Raw genomic sequence first — 22,903 nt, 5'->3', positions numbered from 1 at the left:
TCAGTATGAGAGATGCCATGAGACAAACAACTTTCCCAATTAAAATAAAAGTTTACAAGGTCAGTTAAAGAAAGAAAAACAAACCAGCATCCAGCATGCTTATTTAATAAAATGTATTTAAAGATTCAACATAGTAATTAGTATTTGTTAGTAATTTAGTTTCTGAAATTATAGTCCAAAAAAAATCCTTTCATCCATGACAGGGAATTAATAAGAACATTCTTAAGAACTATTATACAGATTATATTTCTGATTTTAAAAAATTAAGAAGTTCTTTTTAAAAAAATATTTTTATTGATTTCAGAGAGGACAGGAGGAGAGAGAGATAGAAACATCAATGATGAGAGAGAATCATCGATTGGTTGCCTCCTGCATGCCCCCTACTAGGGATTGAGCCTGCAACCCAGGCATGTGCCCTTGACGGGAATCGAACCTAAGACCCTTCAGTCCCCAGGCTGGTGCTCTATCCACTGAGCCAAACCAGGGAAAGAAGTTCTTTTCAAAAACAAAAGATCCTGCCCTAACCAGTTTGACTCAGTGGATAGAGCGTCAGCCTGTGGACTCAAGGGTCCCAGGTTCGATTCTGGTCAAGGGCATGTACCTTGGTTGTGGGCACATCCCTAGTGGGGAGTGTGTAGGAGGCAGCTGATGGATCTTTCTCTCTCATCAATGTTTCTAACTCTCTCTCCCTCTCCCTTCCTCTCTGTAAAAAATCAATAAAGTATATATTAAAAAAAAAAAAAAGATCCTGAGACAAGTTTCATTTTGCTGATTTGCCCCTCATAGAAACAAAGGTTGTTTACAACTAGATTAGAGCTTTTTTATTTGGGTCTGAGAGCTTCATTTGCTCCCTTTCAATTGCCTCCTCCCATTCTGGGCAAAAACCCATCAAAGCATGGGAGTTAGACAAGACAGAAGAGCAGAAAGGGGAGGGCAAAAGCCCTTGCTGGTTTGGCTCAGTGGATAGAATATTGGCCTGCAGACCAAAGGGTCCCGGGTTCGATTCCAGTAAAGGGCACATTCCTCCATTGCCTGTTTGGGCTCCTGCAGTAGGCAACCAATCAATGTGTTTCCCTCACATCAGCATTTCTCTCTCTTTCCCTCTCTCTTCCACTGTCTCTAAAAATCAATGGGGAAAAAAAGAAAAGGACAATATTCTAGTGTTCCATCATCTAGAATTGTTTTATATATGCAATGTATCTTAACTAATAATAGACAAATATGCAAATTGACCGTACCTTTGCTATGCCCACGATTGGCCAGGAGGCGCGGGGGGGGCGGGACTTGGGATGGCCGGGAGGGCTGATTGGGCGGGCAGGACGCTGAGCTCGTGTCGCCAGCGGCAGCACGAGCTCAGCGTCTGCGCCATGGCTGTGCTGCGGCACAGAAGGGGCCTCTGGGGCAGCGAGCCCACGTCCTGCTGCGGACCATCAAAAGCAGGGAGCAAAAGCGGGGGAACTGGCTGTCTGTCCGCTCCGGCACCAGGCCTTTCAAAAGCCTCCACCACGCCGGAGGCTTTTGAAAGGCCTGGTGCAGCAGCGGACAGACAGACAGCTCCCTCGCGATCGAAAGCGGGGAGCTGTGTGTCCGCTCCAGCACCAGCGGACCCCCTGCCATCAAAAGCGGGGAGCAGGCTGCTAGCAGTGTCCGTAGAGTGTGCTAGGCTTTGCGGGGCAGTGAATATGGCTTAAATGGCAGGTTAGGCCTAGGGGACCCTACACGTGCATGATTTAATCATGCACTGGGCCTCTAGTTTATATATACTAGAGGCCCAGTGCACAAATTCATGCACCAGTGGGGTCCCTCAGCCTGGCCTGCAGGATTGGGACAAAACTGGTTCTCTGACATCCCCCGAAGGATCCCGGATTGCGAGAGGGTGCAGGCCAGGCCGAGGGACCCCACCAGTGCATGATCAGGGCCAGGAGGGACGCAGAAGGTTGGACAGCTGGGGAGGGACTGCGAGGGCTCCAGGGCATGTCCAGCCCATCTCACTCAGTTCCTATCGGCCGGACCCCAACAGCAAGCTAACCTACCAGTCGGAGCATCTGCTTCCTGGTGGTCAGTGCATGTCATAGCAACTGGTCAACTGTCTGCCCCCTGGTGGTCAGTGCACATCATAGCGAGCAGTTGAGCATCCTTAGCATATCATTAGCATATTACGCTTTACTGGTTGAATGGACGACTGGACACTTAGCATATTAGGCTTTTATTATATAGGATGTTTATATTTAATATACATAGTTATATATTGTGTATATTTATAGTATTTTATAGAGGCCTGGTGCACGGATTTGTGTGCATTGAAAGGAAATTAACTAGAAGGTGGCCGGTGGCGAGGGACTGGGCAAGATGGGCTGGACACACCCTGGAGCCCCCCCAGCAGGTGGGGTCTTTCGGCCTGGCCTGCGGGGATCAGGCCGAAACCGGCTCTCCAACATCCTCGAGGGGTCCCAGATTGCGAGAGGGCGATTCTCGGGTGATGCACCCTGGAATTGGGCTCCCTCCTCCCTGGTTCTGGGTGCATGACCCAAGAACCATAGCTCCAAGTCACCACAGCTTGGCAGCTCCTGCGTTGAGTGTCTGCCCCCTGGTGGTCATTGCGCATCATAGCTACTGGTCAGACAGTCAAACGGTCGGACAGTTGGACAGTCGCTTAGACTTTTATATATATAGATATTTATTATATTACATAATATATTGAATCTTACCTTATAATAGACAAATATGCAAATTGACCGCACCTTCACTACGCACAAGCCACGCCCACCAACCAAGCCACGCCCACCAGGAAACCGTTGCAGGGACGTTGGGGTGTGGCGGAGCCCAAGGCCGGGAAAGCCTCGGGGCGGAGGCTTTCCCGGCCTTGGGCACCAGCGGGGAGCCTGCACTGATCGCAGGAAACCACTGGGGGTCAGCTCCTGCGATCCTTAGCAGGGATGTTGGGTGGGGCCGAGCCCAAGGCCACTGCCCGGGGCCAAGCCCCAACACTGAAAAAGGCAGAAGGCGGTGGCCACAGCCAAGGCCTGGGTCCCCGGTGCCGGCAGAAAACTGGTGCAGGCAGCCAGGTGAATGAAGGTCTATTGCACGAATCTTCGTGCAAACGGGCTACTAGTATATTTATAAAATATATTACATATATTTATATAACATATCTAATACACACACAGAGCAAGTGAGCTCTGGATTAATTAGGATTCTTTGGTGAAAGTAACAAAATCTCATCTGAGCTAGAAGGAATTCATCTTTTCCAACAGATTTCTAAGCAGAGATTCACTCTTTTAAAAGAGATTCACACTTACTCATATTAAGACTTTGCATCTCATCACCTCCTCCTCAGTAATCTCAGCACATATTTGATGATAACTTACTCATTTGCCTATTTTTTAGTCAGCAAATGTTTATAGAGTAGCTACCATATGTCAAAGACACTTTAAGCACTGGGGAGTCAATGAATAACATAGAAGAGATTCCTGCTTTCTTGTAACTTATAGTATAGGGGGGACGAGGGAAAAAATGTTAGAAAAAATTTCAAATTGAGGAAGCATAGTATGAAGGAAACAAAGGAATTGATAGCTAGTAACAGTAGAGACTCTAGATAGAATGATCAGGGGAGGATTTCTGATGAGGTGATGTTTAAGCTGCACACAAAGGATAAAAAAGAGGGAATTATGGGAGTGGGTGGGCAGTATTCCAGGATGAGGGAATGGTATGCAGAAAGGGCTTGGAGTATTTGATGAATTGGACGAAGACTAGTGTGGCTAGAAGGAGAGATGAAGATGGGACACGGAATGAAGGTAGAGAGATAGGCAGGTGCCCCATCATAAACTCTTAGGCCATGGCAGGCAAATTGGATTTTACTCTAAGGGTCATGAAGATTTTCAAGCAGGAGAGTAATGTGATCAAATTTATGTTTTATGACAATCAGTTTTGATGCTATGTGGGGGATGGATTAAAATGTGGTTAAGAGTGAAAAACAGGAGACCAGTTAGTAGCTTATTGAGTAGTCCAAGGGAAAGATAAGGTGGCTTGGACTAAGATGGCAAATTGAAGTAAAGAAAAGATATGTTTTAGATCAAGCATGTCAAACTCAAAGGCTAACAAGGGCCAAAGAAGCAAGGTTTAAGTTTATGTGGGCCACAAAAAAACAAAAGCTTCAGTTTTCATAGAAATATAGGTTTATTTCGATAGAGACGTGCTGAATACAAAGGGCTGAAATAAATGAGTAATCGTTAACATGAAATGATAGAACATTTTAATAAAAATTAATATTTTTTCTTGCCTTAGCTTGTTTGGCTCAGTGGATAGAGCGTCGGCCTGTGGACCAAAGGGTCCCAGGTTCGATTCCAGTCAAGGTCACATGCCTGGTTTGCGGGCTCGGCCCAACGTGCAGGAGGCAGCCAATCAATGATTCCTGCACAAATTAATAAGCATAATGCAAATACATCTATTTTTTCTTGTTCTCCAAAAGTGAAATATTTCCTTTTGCACACACCAGACAAGTCAGTCCAAGACTAATGACGTGGCAATCAGCTGCTAAAATATTCGCTGCTAGTATTAGTAGAGAGAAATGGCGCGCCTGCGCCTAAGGCGTGTAAGGGAAATGAATGCAACACGATTATAGTAATCAGTCATTAGCAAACGTTGTAGTTCGTTATTACTAATTATGTATAACAGGATATTGTAAAAAGTTACAAAATTTTTATTAAAACGTTTCTTACATACTGTTACATTGGCTGGGCCTCAAAAATATTTGTTGTGGGCCACATTCGGCCTGTGGGCCGTGAGTTTGACATGCTTGTTTTAGATCTTAACATGTGTTTTAGTGGTAGACTGGACAAGACTCACTGATGGATTGGACATGGTAATGTGTGAAAAAGACAGGAATCTTAGGTTTACTTAAGGTTCACTGGGTGGCTAGTGGGCATATCATTTGGAATGATTTGAGCCTGAGTAACAGAAATCTTTGGTGTTGGTGTCCCTTGTTTGGGTGCCATAATGCTGGGGTTCTTTTCCCAGCCTCACAAAGTGTTCAGCATACTGGAGAAAGGGGCTGCGAGTAGATGATTAAGAAGAAGTCAAAAAAAAAAAAAGAAGGAGTCCAGAGACGAAAGATAATTTTGAAAGGCATTGGGGGTCAGAGGACCTTCAGCTAAAGGAGCTAAAGACTCTCCTCCTTCACTCAGGACCCTGCTTTTATTAACACGATTTGTCCTAAGGCAAGGTGGAGATAATACACTTCAAAGGGTAGGGTATCAAAGGGTAGAATACGGAAGCATTATCAGTTTGGGGAATAGCCTACAGCTGTTCAGGTGTTTGGCCAACAGGAGGCAATAAAATGCCCTGAGCTGTCTGGCAGTTAACAATCCTATTCAGGTTTGGGGGAAGTGCCATTTAGCCGTTTCCCACAGGTAAACTACATATGTGGCTCACCCTTGTTGAGCCCACCAAGCTTCACCAACCTTTTGACAGAACTCTTGTAATTATTACATGCTGGAATTGGTTCCCAGCACTTGGTTGAAACACAAAGAAATGAATGGGTTCCTGTAAGTTCAGAAGTAAGACAGGCGTCAGGGTTCACTTAGCACCAGTAGTTCTGGAGAAGTCTGGCTCACGGTTAAACACCCAGGTGTGACTGTTGGGGCCTAACTGTAGGCAATTACAAACCGTTTTACCTGGCATGCCTCCTGGGGATTAACTGCTTTTCCTTAGCTTAGCAGACTTGGTGCACAGCCAGTGCGTTGCATTCTCTGAAGGGCTTTGCAGTCAAGGACTTGGGCCTCTCTGACTCATATGCTTCAAATATTTGCATTCCTAGCTCCAGGGCCTTTAATCCTAGGTCTCTTAATCAGAGGCCTTTGGCTGAGGTCTTTTTAGGCTCCTCTGCTGATCCCTTATTACAGGGGGAGGAGTCTTTTTCTGCTCCTAGCCTTTCCTCCTTGGCCCTCCCTCCCCGGGTCCATGAAAATGCTGGAGCCTTTGACCTCCAGTGGCAGGTGTATCTGTGCTGATTCACCTGAAACCTTGACTGGTGACCTGTTCCACGGGGAAAATGGAGGGAGTTTGCTTTGTCTGGTTTTAACCTTTTGTTCATACCATACTAGTTAGTGATAAAAAGCTCAAGGCTTTCTCATCTTTGGCTTGCCCGTTTAATCAGCTACTCTGACACCTGACAGCTCTTTCTCTCTTTTTATTGAATGTCATTGGGTCAGTTTTAGGGGCAGAAATAGAATATTGGGGACTAGCTATTAGTTATAAGAAATATTAATCATGTTCTGTTAACCGTGATTGCTTTGTTCTTACTAAAGAAAGCACATTCTAACCTGGCGGGGAGTTTGCACGTGGGACCTGGGGGCTCACCTGGAAATGCGGCCCATCCTCCCCATCCGGGAGCTGCCTATTATCATGGAAAGATGAACAACCTTATTGCAGAAAATAGAGGCGCCAGTCCTTTGCAAAACCCCAGCCTTTTGCAGCCCCCCCCCCCAACCCTTTACAAACCCTCAGCCCACATTGCTTGTAAACTGTAACCATTATACCCATTTTGCATATCCATTCTTATTCCTTTTGCCTACTTCCCCAGGTAATATTTGGCTTTCTACCCAATATAAGCAACTGGCTAATAGAGGGAGGCGGGGGGGGGGGGGGGGGGAGGGGGAGAGCAGATTTTTGTGGATGACCTGCTGCTCTCCCATACTGCCGGCAGTATTGGAATAAATGCTCATATATGATTCAACCCTGTCTCTGCTGAATTGGCTGGAGTAGTGACAGGCAGCCCGTCACCTTGGTTGTATAAGTGATTAAAGGCTTAGGGCTTTCTAATCTTTGGCTTGCCGGTTTAATCAGCTCTGCTGACATCTGACAGCTCTCTCTCTCTGTTTATTGAATGTCATCAGGTCAGGATATGATGTCTGAACTACTGGGGACATCTCCCCAACATCCTGAGTAGGGCAAAGATGAAAGACCTGTAGAGAAATAGAGCCAGAGCTGTCAGGAGTTCAGCTGGGCTGGGAGAGGCCATTTAGCATGTTAAATTTTTTTTTAGAATTCCTAGCAACTTGGTTTGTTGTGCTAGAAAAAACAAACAAAATCCAACTGAGGAAATTTGGTAATCTAATTAGCTTTATTAAGTGATTCATAAATTGAGTAACATGCCAACTAGCAACTGCAATGGTGCTCTGAGGGATTGTACAAAATGGAAGGATTTTATAGGAAGAGGGGTGGGGCAAGGGAGCTATTGAGAATAGGAAGGATTATTCTCAGGGCTTGACATCTTTTCTTTGGGGGAAGAAAAGGAAAGGGTTTTTATCACACAGATTGCCTCTTCTTTCTATAGGGGTTGGAGAGGGCCCCTGTGACAGATTTCCTTACTGATGCTTGACCAGAAAATTCCACACTGGTTGATTAAAATTACATTTCTAGGAAAAGTTGAAACTGAAATTAGATCCGCTATTAAATCTAGATTTGGTATCATGGGCTTTTGGTGCCAGTGATGCTATTTTAGGCCCATGTTTTCTTCCTTTAACAATTGTGAGAATTATGATATTTGAAAAGAATTTTATACTATTTTATACTATAATATGCTATGTAGATATTAATAATTATTATTGTGTCATTATCCCTAAAGCAGAATTTCTGCTGTGAGTTTAGAAGAACTGAATTCTAGTCCTGGCTCCATTACACACAGAGATTTAATCATTTAATCTTTATAAGTTACTTAATATTTATAAGCCTCATTAATTGATCTGCCTATCCCATATAGTTATAGACTAAATGAAATATCATATTTTAGAACTCTAAAGGTGTTAAACAAAATCATTTTAACTTCCACGGCTGAAAGTCTTTTTTAAAAGGAAGGATTTACTCTGGCTGGGTGGCTCAGTTGGTTGAGCATCATCCATGCACCAAAGGGTTGCAGGATTAATTCTGGTCAGGGCACTTGCCTGGGTTGCAGGCTCGATCCCCAGTAGGGGGTGTACAGGAAGCAGCTGACCCATGTCTCTCTCCCTTCCTCCTTCCCTCCCTCCCTCTCCCTCTTCCTTTCCCTCTCCCTTCCCCTCTCTCTAAAAGCAATAAATAAGCATATTTTTATTTTTTAAAAAGGAAGGATTTTTTAGGCCATTGTTAGCCAAAAAAAAAAAAAAAAAAAAGACCAGTCTTGGGCTATGGTGTCTAAACCACCAGCAGCATGGTTAGGTAGGAAAGACAACAGGTCTGTTGTCCCAGAGTTTGCACGTGTTTTTATACATCAGATAGGGGCGAGAAAGATGTAAGCCATTCTGAAAAGATTTCCATTAGCTATAAACAAAGAGGATGGGAGGAGGTGAATGGGGCTAGTTCTGGGATAGATGCAGAGTCCACAAGGAAGAAGTGTCCACTCCTGTGGACTGGCTGTGGACAGCAGATAGGAAAGTTTATGTGTAAATAAGAAGCAGAGGTTCCTGGAGTTCTATGGTGCCTGGCTATTCTCTCTTTTGCATAATTGGGGAAATAGCCACCTGGAAAAGAATCCAAAATCCCAACAGATATTCAGGAATGTGAGCAGTCTTTGCTGTCAGAGCTGGTCCACAGCCAATGAGAGGCTACCTGTTCTGTCTTTTTCTCACTCTCTGGCTGCTGTCATTTTAATTTAGAATATCTCAAAATTGTTTTCTTGTCAAAGGTTTTGATCAACCCAACTATTTAAAACTCGTGTCAGTATTATAATTTAAGAAGCCTAGCATCTCCTTTTCCCTCATCTCCACACTCCAATTTCTCTGCCTTTCTCTTCTGGGGCCAGTGGACAGTTGGGTTTGAGTGAGGCCTTGGGCTCGATGGACTACGTTTTCAGAGGACTGCTATAAGGGCTGCTCTATGTGCACTGGCCCAGCTCCTAGAAATGTGTGTGTGAGGAAGCAGGGGTGGGGTGGGGAAGAGGCAGAAAAGTAGCTTGGACGATGCTTGCCCCTAGCCATCTCTGGGACTCTTTGTCGGGAGATTGGCTTAGCAATATGTGACAGTTTGAGGACTTCCTGGTCCCTAAGAGCTCAAAAAGGAGTTGTACAGCTGTCCCTGAGCTGGGAGACTACAAAGAGATCGGAAGCAGGAAGACTCCCTCCAGGGCCTTCAGCAGGGAGCCTGGTAATCTGCTGGTTTGTTTAACCATTAGCCCCTGGGAGGTAAACACCTCTTTGCTTTGCACTGTTGTTTCACTGCCATCATTTAGAGAACTAAGAACCAGACTTGAGCTCCAAGTGGACAACTAAGAAAACCTCAAAGGTGCCTCCCAGACATAGAAAAGAATTTCAGTTAGGACAGATAGAATGTGCACCCAGCAAACTAGAACTACAGAAGAGGCTCACCTTCACCCTCACCAATGCATTACACCATGCTGTCTGAACGTCCAACTGCCAGTATCTGCATTTCTTTTCCTGAGGGCTTTTTCTGGACCCAGAGCCTGCCTTGCTGCACACCTGGTAGGCTGGGGTGCAGGCCCCAGGGGCAGCCCTCAAATAATGGCAGATGGAAGTTTAGTATATAAAACTTCATCTTCCTCACTCCTTGAGTGGGAAAACTCTAAGGTGTCTTTTATACTGTCCTCCAAAGTTCTCCAGCAGGATGAGCTCTAGTTACAGTGCTAACTTCCCTAATAATAACCCTTTTATTGGCTTTCTTCCCTTCCTTGACTCACTTCCCTGTTTGCTACCAACCTTTCCCAGGATCACCTCCCACATAAACTACTGGTACTCAAATTCTTGTCTCGGGGCCTACTTCTTAGGCCCAAATAAACTTGTACTGTGCCAAGAAGGATTGAATAAAGCAAAGGGATATTCCAGCCTGTGCTCCCCGACTTGACTCCCAAAATACTTCAAGGTTGGCCTGTGTGAACAAAAAAGGGGTATGTAATAAGCCTGACAAGCTCAGGGGGCCTCCTGGCAGACCTGACATGCTCAGTAACCGCAAGTAACCACACAGGATGGTCTGATCACAAATTCCTAACTAGACAGAGTATAGCAGGTAAGCACTTCCCAGGCCTATAACTTCCTTAGCAAAGGTCAGTCTTTACCTTAAGCAAGCTTTGCCCATTGTTCTTATGCATCTAGGATAACATTCCTTTAAAATGTCAGAGTAATTTTCTTTTCCTACCCCTCGAAGACACAACCGAGGGCACCAAAGCACAAAACCCACAGAATCCCTCATTGTTATCTTGTTCCCAAATACCATCTCTGCTCTGTAAATGTTAATCACTAACTATCCTGTACCCATCAATGTAAAAGAAGTACGTGTTTCTCTATTTTGCCTTTCATCCAGTCCTAGAGATTTCCCTGCTATACATCTACTGTTACAGAATTCACCAGGTGACTGAAAAATACACAGGAGTACTTGGAGGTCCAGAATAAACCCATTTATTTTCAGACTAGAGGCCCGGTGCATGAAAATTCATGCACTGGAGGGGGGGGTGTCCCTCAGCCCGGCCTGCCCCCTCTCACAGTCCAGTAGCCCTCAGGGGTGGGAGGTGACCCAGCGATCAGGGTAGGGAAGATGACACCCCTATCACATCTCTGCTGCTGCCACTGCCAGCAGCGCAAGCCTCAGCTGGCCTTGGTTACCTGAGCCTCAGGCAGCTCTAGGTGGCTGGGCAGCTGCCATCTGAGGCTTGCCTGTGCCTCAGGCTTGCCCTGGGCGGCTGGACAGCCAACATCTGAGGCTTGCCTGTGCCTTGGGGCATTGGCTGGGCAGCCGACATCTGAGGCTTGCCTGCGCCTCGGGCAGGCCCTGGGCGGCTGGGGGGCTGAGGGCGAGTCCGACTGCACTGTGCACCTGCCACCTCCCCAGCGGGGCTGAAAGGACTGGGGGACTTTGGCGGGGCTGAGGTGACTGGGCACCGCCATCTTGTGGCTATGGGCGCCACCAGCTTTGTGACAGCGTGATGGTCAATTTGCATATTCCCTCTTTATTAGATAGGATGTTTCACATGGACTCCGGGGGTCAGTTCTCCAAATCCTGAGTAAGCCAATATGGAGGAAGCTTTCTCTTTATACCCTTTGGTTTCTTTGTTTTCCATCTGTTTCCTAACTACCAGGCTTTCGTGGTGGGCTTCCACAGCCCCTCCTGAGTCAGTCAGAATGGGGAAGTTAGATTGTATCTAAATGCCTGGTCTGGGTGGTGTCAGTGACCTCCCCTCTAGCTAAGCTGTTACATTATTTGTTTATGGCCCCCTTGCAAATTGGGAGGTAATTAGGAAAACAGGACCCACCAGACCAGATTGTGGAGAAAGAGGCAGTGACTTAATTATAGGTTTTCAAGAATGTACATTAAGTTATTGGCACAGATTCAGATTGCTAGCCTCCCCCAAAATGTCTTATTTTCCCCATCACTACCACCAATGGATATTATGCACCTTCTTTACTTATTCTCCCTTGATTCTAATATATAAAATAAGCTGAAAAACTGCCATTCTCAGGAGCATTTAAGATCTTGCTCACTAGCTATGTTCCCAGTTTGGCTCAAATAAAGTCTTAGAAATTATCTACAGATTTGGACATTTCTTATGTTAACACCTGAAAGGATTTTCTGTTTAGGGAATTTGACCAGCTGGAAATAATGACCTACAGATACTGATGTCATGTGTTCCCAGCCAACAGCTTAGTGACTAGGCCCTAGTCAGATCATCCTATAGTGAAGCTCTCAGGAAACTAGTTCCACCTACATGCTGGGAGCTTCCAATCACCTTTTATAGTACTTAACTCCAGTTTTTAGTTCCCTACTTTTAAGTATGAATGAATACAAGAATACTTCAAAGATATTCAGGGTTTGGTTCCAGACCACTGCAATAAAGCGAATATTATAATAAAGTGAGGCATAATCTCTTTGCTGGTGGGGATAGTCTTGTCTTCAATTTGTAAAAAAATGCAACACCTGTGAAGCGCAATAAAGCAAAGTGCAATAAAAGAAAATAAAGTATACCTTATTTTATAGTTGAGTATCACCAGAAAATTTCTAACATGATAGATGGAAATCAAATTATTAGCAAAATTCCAGCTGAGAGGAATATGATACTATTCAGGAAGAAGAAAACTTTTAAAATGTATTATTAATATCTTCATAGGGATAAGAAATCTACGAAGCAAGGCTATGATGCTACAACAGAGAGATCTGAAAAATAAAAGAACTCTAGAAAAGTAAAAACTCTACTAGTATAGGTGGCTAGGAGATAAATTTAAGAAATTTTCCAATAAGTAGGAGAAAGACAAATATGGAAAACAGGTGAGTAAAATAAATTTTACAATGGGACTCTAGAATAGATGTTAACAGTTTGGGCTTGATCATAGATAGTAACCTTTTTATATTTGAACAAAAAACCAAAACTTGGGCAAGAATGGAGGCAGAGGTGCTTGGTTAGGCAGCTCTTGCACTCGTGAGGAGAAATGCGAATCTGATGTACATGTGGTCATTTGGACAGAAATGAACAGAAAGGATGGGAGATTAAACGGTGGAACTGACTCAACTAGTGACCTAGCAGGTGTATGTGGGCCTGTGGGTCTGATGTAAAAAGAGGAAGTGGTAGGTATCTCAAATGAATTTTAAGTCAATTAAGCAAGATGAGGAATGCATAATTAAGCAAGATGAATGAATGAGGAGACTAGCAGATTGGAGTGCTGTGTACAGAGGTAGAATGCAGATTCCTGGGTTCAGGTTCACTATGTGTCCGACACTGGGATAAAGTCCTTGTCTTCACCTTCGGAGCTTGGTGCCCGAAGAGGGTCAGCGGTGAACCACCACAAAACTGGTGGGGGCAGCGGTGAGTGTGTATGCAGGACATCTGATAAGAGGAGTCGTGAATGCACACTCGCAGAGCTGAACGCGCCTGCGGGGTCCGCCCTGCCCAGGTACAGCCGGCTCAACCGAGGCGGCGTGCAGACCGCGCCCAAGTCCCGCAGTTATAGAGCCTGTGGGGAAGCCCTGAGCCATCGACTTCCTGGTAGTGCCAACGCTGCTTGGTGCGCATGCGCGTATCCACCCCCGGCTCAGTCGCAGGCGGCGGGAAGTGGGTTTTCTGAGTAGCAATTGAGCAGCTGGAGACGACGGACCAATAAGCAAACGTCTCATTGGCTTACGCGCTCAGGCTCCCCATTCTCCAGCTTCCCATTGGGCCGTTCAAGTAGAACCGGGGCGTGGCTCCAGGGGCTCCGCCCCCGCCTCGGCCCAGCCTCGGGGGTCTTGGGCTGAAGGCGCCGGACGGAAGTGAGCGGGTTTCGCCCCCTTCCCCCTCTGGTTCCTGCGAGCGCCGCCGCCGCGCTGCCCGCTCTCTCCGGCCAGCCGGAGTCTCCGAGCCGTACCCTCGTCCCCGGCCGCGCGGAGCCGGGATGCACTGCTTCTGCTGTGGGTCCTCATCATGGAGACGAAACGGGTGGAGATTCCCGGCAGCGTCCTGGACGATCTCTGCAGGTACCGCGGCGCCCGCGCCGTCCCGGCCCGTTTCGTCCTCTCACTGGTCTTCTCGGATTCGAGGCCCGCACAGGCCTCCGCCCGCCCACAGCCGTGCCCCCGCTTTCCGGTCCCACCGTCGAGCCCTTTCCCTGGGGACCCCCACCCCCCCTCTCGGACGACACCACCCCTCTTTTTCCGCCACAGCCTCCGCCTCCCTAGTTCTCACCCCTCTGCGCGGAGCCCCGGAGTTTCCTCATTTGCTTAGCTCCCCACTTCTTTTGCTTTCTCTGGAGCGAAGGCGCTCCTCAGAAGCCCAGTGGGTCGGTAGCGGTTTTGGCTGTCCCCCCCCCCCCCCCCCGCTGGCTTCTCTGGCTCCGGCTGTTCCTGCCCGTCCCCCCTCCGCCCTCCGTCCCTCCCCCCAATGCTGTCCCAAGACCCTGAGGTTTCACATCTTAGAATCCCGGCTCCCGGGCCTCCGCAGGGAGCAGTTTCCAAACTTACCCTTTTCCCTGTAACGTTGTTCTGCAAACTGCTGTAAAGAATTACTCTGGTTCATCCCCAAACTTACAGCGGGAAGGGGAAGACAGTGACTAGAGTGGGTTTTCTTTTCATCCCTTCTTTATCCTTAAAGGAAGTTCTCAACTTCAGGGTTTTAACTCCCCGCCTACTTCTACAAGAGCAATTTCTTGCCTTCTTCCCTTTTGTCAGCTATGATTTCAAGAGAGCCAAACGTGTAACATAAGCTTAAAAAATATATATATTTTCCCCCCGAAGTGAAATTTTTGGTGCAGTGCTACCCCGAGTTGTTACCAGGTGTAAGGGGGCTGTGAAATGTTTTAAATTACAAGTGAGTTAAAAGCTCTGATAAAATACCTTTTCCATTATAGTTACTGTATTTGTGTCTACAAGTCTGACTTTTAGTAGTTGTCTCGCATTCACGTTTTTTTTTAAGTAGGAAAGAACTAAGATTTATGAGGTTACTACTAGGCGCCCGGTCCTGAGTCCTCCCGTAACGTTTTATTTAATCCTCCAAACAACCCTATTTTGTAGGTGCAGTTATTTCCATTTTCACCTGACAGACGCAGGAGGTGGTAATTTACCCAAGCTCACATTCATCCTATTTCAGAAAATCAAGATTTGAAATAGGCCTTTTTCTTTACGATGCTTGTGCTGGTTCTTCCACGCCAGGTGGATGTAATAGAAAATCAAATATAGCGTTTTAAGCCTCACAAAAGAAAGGCACATGTAATTAAGTAAATAGAATAATTTTGCAACTAATAAATACTGTCACTGTATTTCTTTGGCGATGGTATGATTATAATAGATTTGGATGAACCACTTAAAAGGCACTTATTTTCTGTAATCCCAAATTTTGTAAGAAAAGAAAAAAAACATTTGGTGTCTGTCTCTATGGATAAATGACTAGAAGAACATGTTCCATTTCTTTCTTACCCATTCCTTCAGCTTCTATCCGGATGAGCCTAAAATAAAAAAAAAAAAAGGTAATATTTACATTTCATTTTGTAACCTTAGATGTCTTATACTTTTTACTATTGGTTGATTGCAAAAGCTGAACAATAATAAATAGCATTTGTTATACAGTAGAACTATGTACATACATGTTTTCCACAGTAAAGGCAAAGCTACAGTGGGTAGGGTTTTGTTTCTTTTTTGTCAGGAAACCTTGTTTTGTTTCTTTTCCATCAGTCATGTGACCTTCATAAGGCTCTTAGATTGTCCAAATGCATTTTCCTTTCTTACATTTTACCGATTGATCCAAATGATGCTGCCTTTTAGTTTTTTTCTTTTTTTCCTTGATTCCTTCTAGCTATTCTTGAAATCCATTTTTTTTTGCATTGTCTTTCTGTTTTAATTTTGGTGTTTTGCTTCATATTTGGACTATGATTCTTTTTTTAATATATTTTATTGATTTTTTACAGAGAGGAAGGGAGAGGGATAGAGAGTTAGAAACATCGATGAGAGAGAAACATCGATCAGCTGCCTCTTGCACACCCCCTACTGGGGATGTGCCCGCAACCAAGGTACATGCCCTTGACCGGAATCGAACCTGGGACCTTTCAGTCTGCAGGCCAATGCTTTATCCACCGAGCCAAACCAGTTAGGGCTGATTCTTTTGTATATATTTTACCCCTCTCACCCAGTACCTCCAAATTTTTATTTATTTTATTTTTCAATTACAGTTTTACATTCAGTATTATTATGTATTAGTTTCAAATGTACAGCATAGTGGTTAGACAGTTATGTACATATCCAAAGTTTTTAGCTGTCTTTCCACCTTCCCCCATCTGCTCCTTTATTATATCCTCAGTCACATCCTCAATCATACAGAAGTTCTTTTTTCCTCCAGCGTTGCCCTCTTGGAGACCTCCACTCTCCTAGTCCAACCTGGACTGGTTCACTTGCCAAACAGCTAGTGTCCTAGAATTCCCTTTCACCGCTCTCCCGTTGTCCCTATTCTCTCTGGAATCTCATGTTTTATGCTTTCTTGGTTTTCATTCTTGTTTTGCTGGTGCACATTGTAATTTCCTTTGAGGGAGGTCATTAGGAAGTAAACTAATGACCTATAATTAAAGTGTGTTTTCCCCTCTCACACTTCATGTTCCCACCTGGTCCAGGGTCCACACTTTGATTAACAAGGTTCTAGGAAACCAGTTTTTAAATTTAATTTTTTCTTTGGCACGGCCCAGGTTTTCCTTAGATGTTGAGTGATTCTTGGTTGCCTTTTTATATTTATGGTAAGATTAGATAGTAGAGGGGCTTATAGGTAGGCTTCTCCTGTTATGTGAGTAGATAGAAAGCTGACTCTTATACTGGAGGGCTCTTGAGAACCAGGTTGTGTGAGTTTTGTGTTGGGGTGCCAGTACCCAAACCTATCTGCTAAAGTTAGAAAGCAGCCTCTGGTGTTTCCTCTTTCCCCAATCGTTTGCAGGAGAAACTTCTGACAAAGGAGTAAAAGTGGTATAGACACTACATAAATAGACCTTGCTGTCCTCTTCCTCCTGCCCCCCTTTTTGTCCTATTTCTTATACTCATCCTCCTGCTTACCTTCCTTCACTTGGGCCTTTCTTTTCTGGGTTGGGATTGGATTTCTCTTTGTTTGTCTTAGGCATTTTCTTACTACATTTTAGGTTATGGTTAGGATAGTGATCGGCAAACTCATTAGTCAACTGAGCCAAATATCAACAGTGCAACGATTGAAATTTCTTTTGAGAGCCAAATTTTTTAAACTTAAAGTATATAGGTAGGTACATTGTTATTAACTTAATTAGGGTACTCCTAAGCTGGCCTTTGCTAAAAACTCAAGGGGCCAAAGAGCCACATGTGGCTCGCCAGCTGCGGTTTGCCGACCATTGGGTTAGGATCTCCTAGAAGTTTGTTGAAGTGGGAATTTCTAGTTAAAGATAGTAGATTGAACACAAACATCTCACTAAAACAGTAAAGTTTTTTTTAAAAAATACATTTTTGATTTCAGAGAGGAAGGGAGAGGGAGAGTGAGATAGAAACATCAATGTTGAGAGAGAATCATTGATTGGCTGCCTCCTGCACACCCCCTACTGGGGAATGAGCCCACAACCTGGTCATGTGCCCTCATCAGGAATTGAGCCATGACCTCCTGGTTCATAGGTCAAAGCTCAACTTCTGAGCCACACAGGCTGGGCTGTTCTGTTTTTAAATGTGTAAATCCACAAGGAAAGGAAGAATGGGTGAAGAGGTGAGCAACAACCTTTGGAAATGATAAAGCAAAAGGGAAATTGTTATATGACTTAGCAGACCTGATAGACCAGAATGCGAGACTATAGTAGTGCCAGTCTACTCCTGAATCAGAGAATACTGAAAAATGGTAGAAGTGAATTTATATATCTTGTATACATACTGACAACCCTCTGCCCCTTCCCCCAGCTCAGCTCCCAGAATATGACAGCTTGGCCTTTACCTTCCAGGTACGAGATCGGAAGGTTCTTCTCCAGGCATTTGACTAGCCCCATAAGGGAAGACCTAAAGATATTGACTGACATTGGAAGTTCCTCAATGAAAGTTTGAACTAGGTTCTGCAGATGATGCTCTTTGGGATGTGTGTAGTCTATTAAAGAACAAGAGTATTGATTTCTGTAGTATTTTTTTGTAATACTTTAAATGTGAAGATTAAGCAGCTATGATCTTTTCTGTTTGATTGTATGAATACATTTGCATATATTCTTAGAATATGTTACTAGACATGGGAGAAAATCCTAGTGAAGGTTTTCTTGTTCACCTTTAATTCATTGTTACTGAGCTCTTTAGTTTATCCCTGTATTTGTGAATAGAATGTAAATGGCCTCTTAAAAAAATTAGAGCTGTTTTTTCCATACTTATCTTCTCTATAGTAATTTCCCCAAATTTTGCTTTCTTGATCGGCACTGCACTCTTGGTCCCTTTTCTCTGGTGATGGGTCAGGGATGAAGCAGTTAAATATGTTAAAATAAATTGTTTTGTTTTGTAAATAATTTGTATATGTTTTGTTTTTGACAGCCGATTTATTTTGCATATTCCCAGCGAGGAAAGAGACAATGCTATCCGAGTATGTTTTCAGATTGAACTTGCCCATTGGTTTTACTTGGATTTCTACATGCAGAACACACCAGGATTACCTCAGTGTGGGATAAGAGACTTTGCTAAAGCTGATATCCTTTTTATTACTACAATGATTGTCTTTCTTTTAGTAAAATATTTAGCACAAATTTTATTTTGCTTGTCCTTCAGAATTATCTATTTGATAAAATATACTTGGTTTCTAAAAATTGTCAAATATAAATAGTAGAAACATTCAGTCATGTTCTTACTATGTAGAGGACCCCTTGAAATGCACACTGATGATTACAATTAAATTTTATTAATATTTTTTTCTAAAATAGTTATCCTAGTTCTAGAAATCTGTGTTAGTTTCTTCTACTTCCTCTTTTTTTTTGTGTGTGTGTTATTTTATTCTTGCTGTTCGATTTAACCAGGCGATCTTTAATCAGATTACTACCTGTATGGGATAGAAATTCTCAAATAATTATTAAATACTATGTTCAAAGCAATGTTTTTGGTCCTGTGGCAACTTAACAAAGAAGTCCTTGCCTTCGAAGAAGCATTTTTTTTTTCAGATAAGATAGCTTATCATAATTTATTAGTTACAAGAATTACATGACTAAGATTATAAAAGAAGCTTTGTCACAAGGCAAAAAATTAGTGAATTGCTAATGGTTTTTTTTTTTTTAAATATATTTTATTGATTTTTTACAGAGAGGAAGAGAGAGGGATAGAGAGTTAGAAACATCGATGAGAGAGAAACATCGATCAGCTGCCTCTTGCACACCCCCTACTGGTGATGTGCCCGCAACCAATGTACATGCCCTTGACCGGAATCGAACCTGGGACCCTTGAGTCCACAGGCCGACGCTCTATCCACTGAGCCAAACCGGTTTCGGCGTGAATTGCTAATGGTTTTGATAATTAACAGTTATTCAGTGTATGTTATGGGGTTTTTAAATTAAATAATCCCACTAAATAAAAATAGCATTTAAAAAATTTTCACTCCATTGTTTAAATTGAATTGCTTTTATTACTATTAAGTATGACAGAGGATTGAAGAGTTGTGAGTGGGAAAATGGTTATTTTAGATTAGGTTCTGTTACTTGCTAATTGTATGGACTTGAGGTAAGTACTTACCAGGTTCTTTTCACTGTTAATTTCAAGTGTGTATCTTGAACTTGGTCATTTCACTTATTTTGTGTGGTTCTGGGGTAGGAAAAAATGGATAAATGAAGAGTGTAAATAGTTTACAAAGTTAAATCAGTTGATGTACTTTTTCTTGCTAACCCTTTTTTGTTATTTTTAAAGAAGTTGTTTAATACTTAGAAAAATTTGATAATACTGCTTTGTGGAGGCACTGATGCACCTTGAAATTAGGAATGTTGTAGGGAGAAGGAAAAGAAAGAAAAACTGGACAAGTACCTGGTCTCTGAACTATTGGACATTATCTCTATTCCTGCGGTATTTCTCTGTTTTTTCAAAATATTTTTATTGATTTCAGTGAGGAAGGGAGAGGGAGAGAGAGATAGAAACATTTATATATATAAAAGCCTAAGTGTCCGTCCGACCATTGACTGGTACCTATGATGCTCACAGGCCACCAGGGGCAGATGCTCAATGCAGGAGCTGCCATGATGCGCACTGGCTATTAAAAAGAAATGGCACCACGGACCTGGCTCCGACAAACCAACACTTGGCTTCCCCCAAGTGGGACCTAAGTCCTGCCACCACCCTGGAGTGGCAGCCCATCAAATTGCAGCCAATGTTGCCAAGACCCCCATGGCTCTAAATGCTGCCCACAGCCCAGCCCAGCCCAGAAACGGCCTCTGTGGGCGCCCGGTAATGATGTCACGTAGCAATGCCCGGCTTTCTCTTCTTAGCGACTGGCCTCCTTGGAGTTTCTTCAGCCCAGGAACACAACTTGCTTTATAACCAGGTGCAAATGTTTTATACTTTAACCAAATGTCTGTGAAGCGTTTTCACATTCCTCATCTCATTTGATCCTCACAGAAGTCCTGGAGTAGGTAGATAGGAGACTTGGTAGAATCCTATTTTCATTAGCTGGAAAACAGAGGTTTAGAAAGTTTAGAAACTTGACCAGACTGAAAAGAAGTAAGAAATTGTGGAACTTAAAAATGACTTCAGGTTTTCTCACTGCAAAGAATATAGTCAAACACTGCTGCAGTTAAATATTTTACCCTTTGTTCTCCCTGTGTAATCTACAATAATAATCTGCTTTGTGTTGATATTTACTGCTATGTTGCTGACAATTATCTGAAAGAGAAGTTGGGGTGCTTCACTGGACTAGAAAAAGTTTAGCTAAATCAGAAAGCAGGTCTAATTAAGCAAGTTTATTTTATATATATAAAAGGCTAAGTTGACTCGTGCATGCGAGATACATATAAATCTCTCGCTAGTGCCAATTGCACGCATGTGTTTCGATCTGTCATTGTCGATTGTGAACTTGGTTGACACTTCTATTATGGAGAAAGGGCGAGTAGTGATATTAAAATATTTATTCTAATTAATTTCCTTTTAATGTGCACGAATCCATGCACCAGGACACTGGTAATACAACCTAATATATAAAAAGCCAGGGGCTGTCACGATGGAAACAACCAGACAGACGACCGAACGCAGGCTGCGTGGGGCGACCAGGCCAGCAGGGGGCTTAGTGAGGGACTACCAAATGACTGAACAGGCTGTGTGGGGTGACCAAGCTGACAGGGGGGCCTGTTCGGGGTTAACAGGCAGGCAGGGGTGGGGCAGTGGGGTGACCAGGCCAGCAGGGGGGCAGGGTGGGCAGTTAGGGGCGATCAGGCAGGCAGGCAGATGAGTAGTTAGGTGCCAGCGGTCCTGGACTGTGAGAGGGATGTCCGACTGCCGGTTTAGGCCTGATCCCTAAACCGGCAGTCGGACATCCCCTGAGGGGTTCCGGATTGGAGAGGGTGCAGGCTGGGCTGAGGGGATCCCCCCCTCCCCATGCACGAATTTCGTGCACCAGGCCTGTAGTAACTCAAAAATAAACTCTGTGTTTTGTGTACTCACAATTGTAAACCTGCTTTTGCCCCTTCCTGTACTGTGCAGGTTTAAGTTTTATTTACTTTTTAAAAAAATTTTATTTTACTCTGCCCAGTTTTTGGGAGGGGGCATGCCCAATTTCTTTTGAAACAGGCTGTATTTTATTTAATACCCAGATTTACCTTTTTCTATAATCCTTAGTAAATCTTGTCTTAAAAATGTTTTTAATTATAAAAGCAATACATGCAAATGGTAAAGAAACACAGTATGTAGAGTGGTATACTTCATCCCTAGTTCTACTTCCACATTTAACCACTTTAACTTGTTCTGACATTTTCTACCTTTTACCAGTATGTATACTATACTTGTTTCTTGCTCTTCACTTCAGTGTCTGTTGACTCCTGATATGATGAATTTGACTCACTTAATGAGAAATATTTGAGGTGTTCACATGGTCCTGAATTTATTTATGTTCACTTAGGGATCCAGGACTATGAGTAACCAAAGCTTACTTAATTAGTATCTAGGCTAAATGCACAAGTTAACAATGATGTGTTCAAGACAAAACAAATGTGAAAAAACAAAAGCAAGAGGGTTAAAATTAAGTGAGGTGAACATTTGAGTAATTTCATAGAAAATACACAGTTGATTTAAGTACGTCTCTTTCTGTATATATGTGCTCAGGCTGTATTAGGGGAGAAAGTAACTTCCTTAACACTATGTATACTCTTCAGTCATTGTCCATTTTTGTTGCCTCAAGGCGAAGACGTGGAAAAAGTTTTGGATGAATGGAAGGAGTATAAAATGGGAGTACCAACATATGGTGCAATTATTCTTGATGAGACACTTGAAAATGTGAGTAATAAAACAAAAGATTTTTAGTGAAAACTATATACAATTTCTACAAATGTTTGAAATTGAGGTTTTTAAAAATACATTAGATTTTTAGTGCTGAAAGGTCAAATTTTGCGAATTTTGTCTGCATTCTGTGTTACTATTTTATACTTGTTACAGTATGGCTTATTGCAAAGTGCCCTTTCATTGTTGAAGGAATACTTTAAAATGGGCAGAATGCCTTCCTTCACGCTAGTAGTATATCCAGAGTCATGGGAGATAAAGCAAGTACTGTATCAAATTACTGGTGATAACAGTTACCTGAAGGAAGGAGAAAAACACGTTTGACTTTTAGAAAGGAGTGTGGGAAAGCAAGACAAGTTTTATTTCTATCTCTGCTTGTTTTGTAGGTACTACTGGTTCAGGGATACCTAGCAAAATCGGGCTGGGGATTTCCAAAAGGAAAAGTAAATAAAGAAGAAGCTCCTCATGATTGTGCTGCTAGAGAGGTGAGTTACAACTGTTGCTTCTTTTAGTCACATCTCTCTGTCATTTCCTCTTCCCTTATTTGTTTCTATTTTCTTTTTTTTAAGAATTTTTGTGAGTTTATTGGAGCCAAACTGTCGACATATGCCGGGAAGCAGAACCTCAAAGAATTGAGATAATGCTCCCTGTTTCTATTTTCTTTCATTGTCTATTATCTCTAACTCTTATGGGGAGGGATATCATTTCTTCTTAGTTTCCTTTTAGAATTGGATTTGCAATTAGTAAAATATTTGGTTCAATTTATCTTTTTTTTTTTTTAATCTTGGCTTCCAGACAAGGCACAATTTGAGCTTTTCTAAGAAATTGACATTTGTTGTTCAAAACCCACTCTAGCTTCCTACTACCTATAGGATAAAGTTTAATTCTTTAAGTATTGATACTCCCTTCCTTACTCCAACAGAAAACTTAGCCTTCCTAAATTTGTTTTTATTTACAATCAAAAGGATTTATTGTTTGTCCCTTGAATTTGACTGGTTTGTCTCAGCCTTAAACTTTTGCTTATAATTTTTCCTACTGGAAC

The 22,903-nt window shown here is 43.2% G+C and overlaps 1 protein-coding gene across 3 annotated transcripts in view; it reads left to right on the top strand.

Moving 5' to 3' along the window:
* The window catches only part of DCP2 (decapping mRNA 2), an 80,117-nt gene that overhangs the window by 21,802 nt on the left and 35,412 nt on the right, over positions 1-22,903 (top strand). For 2 of the 3 annotated variants that reach the window (XM_079784478.1, XM_079784477.1), the window contains 3 exons: positions 17,938-18,089; positions 21,731-21,858; positions 22,248-22,346. In XM_079784478.1, the coding sequence (XP_079640604.1) occupies positions 18,035-18,089; positions 21,731-21,858; positions 22,248-22,346 (282 nt within the window). In that variant the 5' untranslated portion in view covers positions 17,938-18,034. Of the gene's footprint in view, positions 1-12,568; positions 13,426-17,937; positions 18,090-21,730; positions 21,859-22,247; positions 22,347-22,903 lie in introns of those variants that run through there. The other variant, XM_079784476.1, reaches the window with a different exon arrangement.

Source organism: Cnephaeus nilssonii, assembly GCF_951640355.1.
Source record: "Cnephaeus nilssonii genome assembly, chromosome: 2".
Taxonomy (NCBI): Eukaryota; Metazoa; Chordata; class Mammalia; order Chiroptera; family Vespertilionidae; genus Cnephaeus; species Cnephaeus nilssonii.
Note: the sequence above shows the minus strand (reverse complement) of the source record. Positions and strands in the feature narration are given on the sequence as shown.